Genomic DNA, 11,028 nt, shown 5'->3' with positions numbered 1-11,028 from the left:
TTAATGAAAAAGATGTAGAAGAGAAAAAAAAAAATAGAGATGATAAGCAATTAAAATTTATCTACTTCTTTATGAATAGATGTGAGTAAAGAGTTAAAAAAGCGTTAGATGTATTTTTTAAACGGAAGAAAATCAAAGAAAATAAGTAGTTTAATTTAGTGATTTGGAAGAAGAAGAAAGAAAAAGTTTGTTTTTAAGAGAGAATGTTATTGAGAGGGAGAGAAAAAGAGGAAATAGAGAGTGGTAGAAAAAAAAATTGAATTGAGTAACTTTGAAAAGAAGAATTTTATCTCCCAAATTATTTGAGTCAAGAACACAAAAACCCTCAAATTTAATTAATTGTCAAAAATTTAAATAAAGTTAAATTAGTTGTACTTGTATATTTTCCACACATCTAAATTTCTTACATTATATACAGAAGTTAATCAAAAAAATTACATATTTTTATCTAAAACATATTAATCATATAAGAAGTAAAAGAGTACATGAATTATAAATTTTTAAATATTTTTTTACTGAATTAGATATCATTTTATCATATAATTGTATAGAAAGCTTATAATTATACGTCGTTTAAAATGTAAAAATTTATAAAAAAATATTATTATGTGCTAGAAATTAGATCCATCCTTCTTATATTTACCAAAATAATAATAATTATAATAATATTCAAATAAAATGAATATTTAATGCATACAAGATAAACTTATAAAATAATAATTGAATAAAAGATTTTAAATATATAAAAAAAATGATCATATATTGTGGTTGATGTAAATTTTTTTGACAATGTTAACTCGTCATAATTTTTTATACTAATAATTTCAGTGATAGTTTTTATAAAAATTGAACAACTTTAATAATTTAATGTGCCTAGGAATTTGAGTTATTTTAGTTAATTCAGAGGAAGAGTTCAATAATATCCTTAACAAGGTTCAAGGTTTGTTATTACTAATCTCTTTCCCTTGGTGTGGACCTTGTAAGTTCCTATCTCGTTTCTTCCGCGATGTCACTTTATTCAGTGGCTGTCTTCATGCTTGAATTGTTCATTTCTGTTTAGGCAGGTTCATTTCTCCTATAGTTGGGGAGCTCAGTAACAAGTACCCTCATGTCACAACTTATAAGATTGACATTGATCAGGTCTGGAATATTTTTAATAGTCCATTCTATGGGTTTTATTTTGAATCGCAAACCAGATTATGCTTTACATAATGGATTTTGAAAAGCAAAAACCACTCAAACTTAAACTGAAGCAAGGTTTGTAAACATGCTAATTTTTAACTAACAATTGTTTATAAAGCTACATTCAATTATTAATTGTAGCTTTATAATCAATTTTTTTAAAAAAATTAGCATGCCTTCTAACCTTGCTTCCCTTTACATTTGAGTGGTTTTTGCTTTTCAAATTTTGCTACTTTGGTGGCAACTATCTGGTCTTTTCGTTGTTAGGATCTGGTGGTTTCTCCCTTTTGTTTGAATTTCATTAGTTTCTTCCATTTTAGAAGATGTGTTTGTGATGGCATAAAAATATTATTGCGTATACTATGGATCACAGTGGCAGAGAGGCCAAAATATTTACTTTTCCCTCTTATATATCTCAGGAAGCAATTCGAGACACGTTGAGCAGGTTGCAGATTACATCTGTGGTAATTTATTTAATCTTGCTTTTAGAAATTTATTTGTTCAAATATTGTTTGTAGGGATAAAACTTTCAAATATGTCTGCACAATATCATCTGTTTGTAACCATCAATCACGTTAGCCATTCATAACTAGAAGAAGTGGCTGTGCAATTGGAAATTTTGCTCCAGTTGGACTGTCTTCCTTTTTCCTAATCCATATCCCTTGTTTGATTCACTCTTTCTGGGACTGATTCAATGATTTCAATTAATTTTTTGTGTTTCCGTCGCCTTCCCTTAGCTCCTTCAGTAGATCGTTACTTCATTAAAGTTAAGAAACAGGAAACATAATCTTAATTCATGATAGACCTTCAGTCGTAGATGTGTAGTTATTAGTAGCTCTATAGCAATCAAGCGGCCTTAGGCTGCTGCAGGTGTTCTATTAGGTTGTGTTTCCCAGTCGTGGCCTCTATTCTTTATAGGGTAAAAAAACCCTTTTCTACCCCTTTTGAGTTATATATAGAACCCTCTAGTTTTGGTTATGTTTGTGATTTGCTTTCATTTTACACTAGAAACAGACTGGTTTCTGTTTCGATGTAATGCTGCACATACTCAATTAGGTAGTGTTTCATTGTCAAATGATTTTGCTATGTTTGGTAGTTCACACATACTCAGATTTATGTATATTATCGAACACATGTGCCATACATTAGTTATTTTTTTAGTTCATCGGATACATTACACTTGGCTTTATAATTCCTGCATTGTAACAGTCACAAAAGTGAGATAGGATAACAATGATTTACCTTGCTGCAGCCCACACTTCATTTCTTTCAAAACGGGAGAAAGACTGATGAACTTGTAGGTGCAGATGTTGCACGACTGAATCACATTACGGAGAAATTATTCAAGTAATCTTTCATATTTAACTCTATTTTATGTTTTTGTCATTATGTCAATTCCCTTCTTCTATTAGGTTTTACATTGGTGCCATTTTTGGTCGTAATATTCTACTCTGTTCTGGATATGGTTACTGATCAGTTATATTATATATTATTATTGCTTTCTAGACTTGGTTTCCTCTTACATATTTTAATACGAATAGGTCTCACGGATTTATCTAAATACTATATTACATTAATACTGTCAAGAATTAGGGTAAAATATTTTTATTGAATTGAAATATGTTGGCAATACATCAGATATATATACTAGATTACTAAACAACAAAATCCTATTAGTACTCATATATAACTAAATCCCTATTAGTACTCATATATAACTAAGTCCCTATTAGTACTCATATATAACTAAATCCCTATTAGTACTCCTATACAACTGAATTCCTATACTTGAGGGATTTAAAACAAAAACAGATTTTGACACTTCCCCTCAAGCTGGTGAATAGATGTTCTCCATTCCTAGCTTGGATACAATTCTTTCAAAGTTGTCGTTGTTTAGCCCTTTAGTTGCAAGGTTGCCTTGGGAGGAGACATATGTAGTGCAAATTAGGCCACTGTCGATTTTCTTTCATGAAATGTCTATCGACTTCAATATAGTTGGTTCTATCATGTTGCACTGAATTATGTGCTATGTTAAGAGCATATTTGTTATCACAATAGAGTTTCATTGGTTCATCCCACTTTATCTTCAGGTCCTCCAAAATGATCTTCAACCACAATAACTCTCATATTCCTTGTGCCATTGCCCTAAATAATGCTTCAGCACTGGATTTGGATACCACACTTGTTTTTTACTCTTCCAGGTCACAAGATTCCCACATAGAAAAGTGCAATATCCTGTGGTTGACCTTGTATCTATAATTGACCCTGCATAGTCAGAATCAGTATATGCTTCAAGACCCACATTTCCATTTTGTCTGAACAAAATTCCTCTTCCTGGAGTTCCTTTCAAATATTGCACGATTTTAAGTGCAGCTTGCAAGTGTACCTCATTTGGTTGGTGCATGAATTGACTGAATAGGCTTACAACAAAGACAATATTAGGTCTAATATATGACAAATACGAGTCTTCCAACTAATTTTTAGTACGTTTCCTTGTCAATTGCAATGTCTTATTCTGCATTTCCCAACTTTAAATTTGGATCGATTGGTGTATTCGCTGGCTTGCATGTTGTCTTGCCAGTTTCCTGCAAAAGATCTGTGACGTATTTTTGTTGGGATATGAAAATCCCTTTCTTAGATTGAGCCACTTCAATTCCCAAGAAATACTTCAATTTTCTCAAGGTTTTAATCTCAAATTCTCTGGCTAGGTGTTGTCCTAACAATTGTTGCTCCTTTTCATCATCACCAGTCACTATAATGTCGTCCGCGTATACCAATAACACTGTTACTCCCCCTGACTCAGAGTGTTTGGTAAGGAGGGTATGACCTCCTTGGCTTTTTTTGAAGCCTAAACCCACCATGACTTTAGCAAACCTCTCAAACCACGCTCGTGGTGATTGTTTAAACCCATATAGAGCCTTCTTTACCTTACAAACAGTGTTGGCAGCAATATGCTCACTATATCCAGGGGGTAAGTCCATATAAATATCTTCTTCTAGATCTCCATGGAGGAAGGCATTTTTTAATCAAATTGGTGCAAGTTCCAACTGTAATTAGCTGCTATAGATAATATCACTCGGATGGTATTCGTTTTTGCAACCGGAGCAAATGTTTCCAAGTAATGCACTCCATACGTTTGAGTAAATCCTTAGCTACCAACCTTGCCTTGTACCTCTCAGTAGACCCTTTAGCCTTGTACTTTATATTGTATATTCACTTGCATCCTACAGGTTTCTTTCCATTTGGTAGAGGGACAAAATCCCAACATAATTTACTTAGTCAACTCATTCAAAAATGAAAACCAGTTAAACATTATGGAAATTATAATATGGATAATCATTCAACACAAGTTGAACATTAAGATGAAAACCACAATAAAATTATAGAAATGTCACTTGACTACATGAACAACGCTTAAATTACATAACTTAAACATCACTTGATTAATGAAGATGAGACTTATACATAAATTCAATACAATCAAAACAGTTAAATTACACAAATAGACTTCATCCTACATACCCAATTCATAAAATTCAACAGCCGCACTTAGATGTTCAAGACTTGGATATCAGCATGATACAAATTATTGCCAACAACATACAAATTACAAGTACAACTTTCATGACATTTTTTGAGAATTTTTCCCTCTCACTCATCTTGATTACAGTCGTTTTGAGTGTCAATATTTCCATTTCCTTTTGTGAACATTCTCCATAATGTGGTACACCATGACCCTAAATCTGAGCTTGCGTCTGAGCCTAACCATGAGCCTGGGGAACAACTTATGAACACCAATTAAAGAATGAACAACCACAATCAATGTCTTGACTCTACACATAGAATACCAATATCAGTTCTTCCTCTATTGGGCCTTAATTTTTCAACAGTTTTCACAATGGCTTTGAGCCCACGACGACAATCAGGAACGATTCCACCATTCCTCACATTTTATATGAAAGACGCACTGTTTTGGGTTCGAGAATGGGAATGATAACTACTAAATGAAGACATTGCTACAATGATTTGAGAATTGAGTGGTTTTTCGTTTTTATGGTTTTTAGATTTTAAGATTTGGAAATTTAGATTAAAGGAATAAATATAAGGGAGATAGGAAGGGATGAAGCTAAGCCATCAAGAATCATCTTAGTCACACACCAGATCATCTATAATCTGTCATGTTTACACATTTTTTAACGGAATCTACAAAAAAAATGACTAAAGGATCTAGTTGAGCTTAATTTAAAGGACTTGTGTGTCTACGAAAATTAACATAAATGACTTAGATGAAAAAAAAAAAACATAAATGATTTATCCAAAAACTGAGCCTAACATAAAAGATAAAAGTATAATTTAGCCATTACATAATTATTTTGATACAATATTAATTTACAACTATTAAAAAAAAAACTATTGAACACATTGTAGAAGTTGAGTAGAGTTGTAGAAGGCCATTGCCGCTTTGTTATCGCAATCGCTTCGCTCACCCAACCAATTTTCACCATCTTGCCGCCACCGTTGTTGCTACACTCTCTAGTATTATTAGGTAACCTTCAATTTTATTCTTCCTCGAACTGTCTTTGAATCTCACAGGTTTATGTTTTGATGGTGTTGATTTATGAATTTAATCATTTTGATTCATTTAAATGTGTGTTACAGTTCCAATCAACTCTACTAATCTCACATAGTTATTTATATTGAATATATATACTGCAATATATTGTCAGTTTTTTTTGAAAATCTGTGCAAAACCTGATACAGAACTTGTTCATTAGTTCACCCTAGAATTAAATATTAGACCTTTTAAAATAAAATAAAAAATTAAATATTAGAGCTTAGAGTAAGAGGATGTCATAATAAAAAAATATCAAGGAATTATTTTAAAACTTTTGTTTGATATTGAATGTAATAAACATGATTAATTTGTATTCAGTATTCACTTACAACCTTTGTTTGTGTTGTGAATCTTATGTACTTCAGTTTGTCTTAATAATTGTTTGCGCTTTTATTAATTATATATATATTGCTCTGGCATTCCAAAGTCATAGGTAAACTAAGCAAGCGGCGCTGCCTTTCTCCTTAACAATTTGGTAGGTTCACTGTAATTGTGGAAGAGAAGTCTCATTTTGAGAAATGGGGGGCAAAAACAAGAGGAAGAGAGAGGTTGAGCAACCCACCATTCATCCCAACAACAAGTATTCAGAGAACCCCCTGACTTTGCCCATTTGGCTTCTCTCTACTCATCCTTCGAACCTTTTGTGCAATACTCGCGTAATGGGCACCCTATAATCGATTGGACCGATTTCAACGCCACTCGTGAAGTCACCCATGTATTGCTCCACCATGACCATGCTCTCAACTGGTATTTTCTTGTTTGTCTTCTCTACTAAGAGTTGTGTGATTCTTGAGTTAACTAACAAGCTTTGTGAGACAGCGAATCTTCATCTTTTTTACTAATGAATAAATTTTACTAGGTGTATTCCTGATGGGCAGCTCTGTCCCACTGTACCTAACAGATCTAATTACATTCATTGGCTTCAAGATCTTCTCTCATCTAACATCATTCCAAATACCATTCCAACTGGAGGTAAGGTCAGAGGATTTGATATAGGAACTGGAGCCAATTGCATTTACCCACTTCTTGGTGCGTCCCTTTTGGGATGGAGTTTTGTAGGATCAGGTATGTAATGTATGTTGTTTTTGTTACTCTAGTTGGATTTTAGTTTTATCTTGTCGTTGCTGTAAAAATAAAATAAATAGTTTTTTTTTAAATTTGCTTAATCGGATGCAGATGTAACTGATGTTGCTATTGAGTGGGCGGAGAAAAATGTTAATAGTAATCCCCATATTTTTGAGTTGATTGAAATTAGGAGGGTTCAAAGCAATGCAACTACTCCCCGTGTGGAAGGGTTGCATGATGAAGAGTCAGTCGTTGGTGGCAAGATAGATTTGTGCAGGAGAACTGACACGGAGGTAGAGCCTTTGCCGATATTACCTCTTGATTTGAATGCATGTGAGAATAAGAATTATCAAGGACCTCCCATACTTCTTGGTGTAGTCAGGGATGATGAGAAGTTTGATTTTTGCATGTGTAATCCACCATTTTTTGAAAGCTTGGATGAAGCTGGACTTAATCCCAAAACTTCTTGTGGTGGCACTTCTGAAGAAATGGTTTGCTCTGGCGGTGAAAAGGCCTTTGTTACTCGTATTATTGAAGATAGTACTGAACTGAAGCATCAGCTTAGGTATCTCTTTTTTATATAAAGGATGGTCTTCATGTTTCTTATGTTTAAGTGTTGATATTTACTTGTTATAAGTTTTGGCTCGTCTATTTCAACTTGTTCGTAGGTGGTTGGTTCACTTCAATGATAGGTCGAAAATCAAATCTCAAGAACCTTATATCAAAACTATGGGAAGTTGGAGTCACTGTAGTGAAGACAACTGAATTTGTCCAGGGCAGGACATCCCGATGGGGGCTTGCTTGGTCTTTCTTGCCTCTTGTACATAAGTCATCGATTTCTTTGCCGAATAAGAATACCATGTCCTTCATGTTAGAGGTATACTGTTATCTGTTTTTCAGTATCTAGCAACTGTTGTTTTGAACTGACACACAATTCATTTTTTTTCTTAAATAATTGGCTGTTATCTCACATCAGTGAAAATTGATGTATTATTCTTGTAGCCATCCTGGTTCTTAGTAGCACATTATATATCACACTAAGATATTGACGTATTGTTGACAACATAATCTATGAATATCATGAATCGTGAATACTAAGACCCTTCAATTTATAATTGGGCAATGCTAGCAACACACTATTCTTAAAACTCTGTCATTTATGTCATTATGCAAATTTACTTTACAGGGTCTTCAACGCCAAAATGGTGCCTTTAATGTGTTGGAAGATGTCAAGTCTTACTTTTCCTTGCATTGCCTGTCTTGCACATTGAACACCTCCTCTTTCACAGTGGATGTAAGACTAGTTTCTCAGATTCTGATCTAATTTCCTAGTGATGGCTATTAAGTGTTATTGCAATTTGATAGGTTGTAGCAACAAAAGATGACGGTGATTCAATCTTGAAGAACGAACTACCCATTATCAATCAATCCATTGATCATCAACCTACAGAGAAGACATCTAATGGATCAAGTGTTATTCTCTCTCGTGATAGCTCATGCCTTCATATATCGGTATGCTTGCACTCTTTGCATGCTTGAGAAATAACTTTGATCTCAGATTCTTGTTGATCTTAGTGTTTTTCTTTCCATCTTACAGGTTTTTCAGCAAATCCCTGGGACACTGTTGGTAAAAGGTTCATTACAAGATAGGAATTGCCTATTATCAGGTTTTTTCTCCAAACTGCTTTTCCAATTGTCTTTTTCATTATTTTAGTAGCATTTTAGTCTACAGCTGACTCTAGCATTAGCTTTGGAGGAATGTATTTTTTCACTTGTGTTTGCAGATATCTCCTTCTTGGCTATGGTTCTGTTTTGTTGGAGAAGGAATATTTAAAAAAATGTGTATTTGATTCAATTTTTGTGAGGGGAGGGGAGGGAATATTTTAAAAAATTTGTGTTTGATTCAATTTTTAAAAGGAGAGACGATCAGTTTTGGAAGGGGATCAATGTAACTTATAAACCATTTAAAATACATTCCCTCCCCTATTTTAAATCAAACATATCTCTATTTCCCTTCCCTCCCTTCCGTTGAACCAAACAGATCTTAAGCAGTGGGGGAGTTTGAGCTGAAACATTGGGCGATCAAATTTTTAAAATTTTAATGGATAAATAAAAAATATAATATTGTATAGAATCCAAAATTACAATAATATAAACCACGATATTTATATTAATTAACATATCTATTAACATATGTGATGTCGGGTCTAGTCGAAATCATCACAACCGATTAGCATATATCAAATCAAATCAACCACAATTGTCCTATAGACTTATATAATTTGGTTTTCACAACCTTATCACAATTAATAATTATTTTTTTTTCAAAGTTCTTTAACATAAATAATTTTTTCTTATAAAATTTATCTACTTCCATACATTCATATGTAAAAGTTTTTTCAAAATCATATGTCAGATCGTAATTTTAATTTTGAAGAGAAGTAGGGTTACTATATGGAGAGAAATGTTTAGTGAGATTACAAGAGTAATTTTATAATTTGAATATGCTAGATATAAAATGCAAATACAAGATAATCTTAGAGTGGTTAGAGTGGAAAAGATTAAGGATATCAATGAAATTTTTAAAAGTTCAATTATATTATACAAACAATTACGACCCTTTGAATTGATCGAGTTGAGTGATCTAGTTGCATGGGGTTAAGGGTCGGCCTGATTTGGTCCATAAAATAGATTAATCTTTGTTGACCAAATTATAATTTAAATGTCTCTTAAAAAGTAAAACCAGTAGTAATTTTAAAAAAAATTATGGGAAATTTCCTAAAGAAGTTCGACCCTAAAATAATTAATCTTTCGAATATGGGCTTCGGCTGCATTAAAAAATTGTTGGTCTGCTGATTGTTTGCTAACCACTTTAATGGAATTTTCTGTTTTCTGCTCATGCATATTGACTTCTCATTATGTTTTCACCCTTGTAAACTGTTCCCTGTGATTGATTAGTTGATAGTTGTAATGGTTAAGTTCAAGAGGCAATGCCTCCTCTAGAATGAGTGAATAAATTATTTTGTTGTCGGCTATTCCCTTTGCAGGAGCATTCTCAGTGATTTTTCAAAAACTGGAAGAAGCATTACGGAGTAAATTTTGTACCAAATCAGTAGAGTACAAAATTTTGACAATTTGATTTATCAATTAGGTGACTGAATATGTGATAAGTGATGAGTGATGACTATGAGATGCTGACAACTAATAAGTTCATGAATGCTAATTTTTGAGGTGAGGATTTATAGAAAACAAGTGAGGGTGCTATTTTGGGGTAAAAAGACGAAATAGAGGGTAACACTATTTGTAGAGGCACTGTTGCTCCTTGAGAAATTTTGTATGGTACTAAACCTTACAAGTTATAAGAACCATTTTCAGTTAGTTTTGAGAATTGTACTTAACAGGATCTGGACTTTAAATTGTATGACATATCTTCCTTTTCTTCTTACTCAATATCTTTGGAAGACACTAGCTTCTTTATACAACTTTTGTTAGTTGATTCATGTTCCACCTATCACTAATTCATCTTCCTTTTTCCTATCACCGACTCTACTACTCTAGATCTTCGTATGTGCATATATTTTATATTTCAAATCAATTTGAGTCTTCATAATAATAAATTTTAATTAGTTGTATGTTTATGTTTTTTGTGCTGGTGAGAAGTAATCTTGTTTTAAAATAAATTAAAATGATGTATGAAGTCATGGTTTGTGCTTGGCTACGGGTGATGAATATTGTGTCTCCAACTAAAGCATGAACTGTTTTTTGAGGCAAACTAAGTATTGGTCACTAACCATGTATACATACTTTGTAAAATCACTTTTTGGATGACACATTGCGAGAGATTTTGATAATATGTTTGGAAGGCTGCTAAAATTGACAGCTGACACTGGTTCGCTTAGTTGAATGGCTGTGCTTTTTGTGGAACGGTGAAGTTGTAAGTGTTAATCTTGTGTTCTGCATTTTGGATTTTATAACCGAAAATTATTCGACGAAAATAAAAACCAAAAATCGCCAAAAATCAAGTCTTTATATTAGCATTGTTGGATGCATATAAATGAACGTATTAAAGATGGAATCAAATCTAAAAATTAGCGTCCACACACATTTTTGAAGTATTGGTGCAGCTGGTGAACTTCATCATCTTATTCTAGTTAATGTATTACTCC

The 11,028-nt window shown here is 32.9% G+C and overlaps 2 protein-coding genes across 2 annotated transcripts in view; both read left to right on the top strand.

Moving 5' to 3' along the window:
• LOC113783942 (thioredoxin O1, mitochondrial) overlaps positions 1-2,533 on the top strand; it is a 77,914-nt gene extending 75,381 nt beyond the window's left edge. Inside the window, exons 3-6 of the mRNA XM_073370017.1 lie at positions 886-940; positions 1,061-1,140; positions 1,602-1,646; positions 2,435-2,533. Of these exons, the coding sequence (XP_073226118.1) occupies positions 886-940; positions 1,061-1,140; positions 1,602-1,646; positions 2,435-2,533 (279 nt within the window). The remainder of the gene's footprint in view (positions 1-885; positions 941-1,060; positions 1,141-1,601; positions 1,647-2,434) is intronic.
• LOC101511570 (uncharacterized) lies at positions 2,435-10,307 on the top strand. The gene is given in 10 exon segments (XM_073370018.1): positions 2,435-2,529; positions 6,225-6,385; positions 6,388-6,544; positions 6,657-6,862; positions 6,974-7,428; positions 7,536-7,739; positions 8,049-8,156; positions 8,228-8,374; positions 8,460-8,529; positions 9,910-10,307. Coding segments are annotated over 9 exon segments (1,509 nt in total). The 5' UTR covers positions 2,435-2,529; positions 6,225-6,315; the 3' UTR covers positions 10,002-10,307.
• Positions 10,308-11,028: the final 721 nt, after the last annotated feature.

The sequence above is a fragment of the Cicer arietinum genome, chromosome 6, assembly GCF_000331145.2.
Source record: "Cicer arietinum cultivar CDC Frontier isolate Library 1 chromosome 6, Cicar.CDCFrontier_v2.0, whole genome shotgun sequence".
In the NCBI taxonomy this organism is placed as follows: domain Eukaryota; kingdom Viridiplantae; phylum Streptophyta; class Magnoliopsida; order Fabales; family Fabaceae; genus Cicer; species Cicer arietinum.
This window is presented reverse-complemented; position numbering and strand designations above follow the sequence as displayed.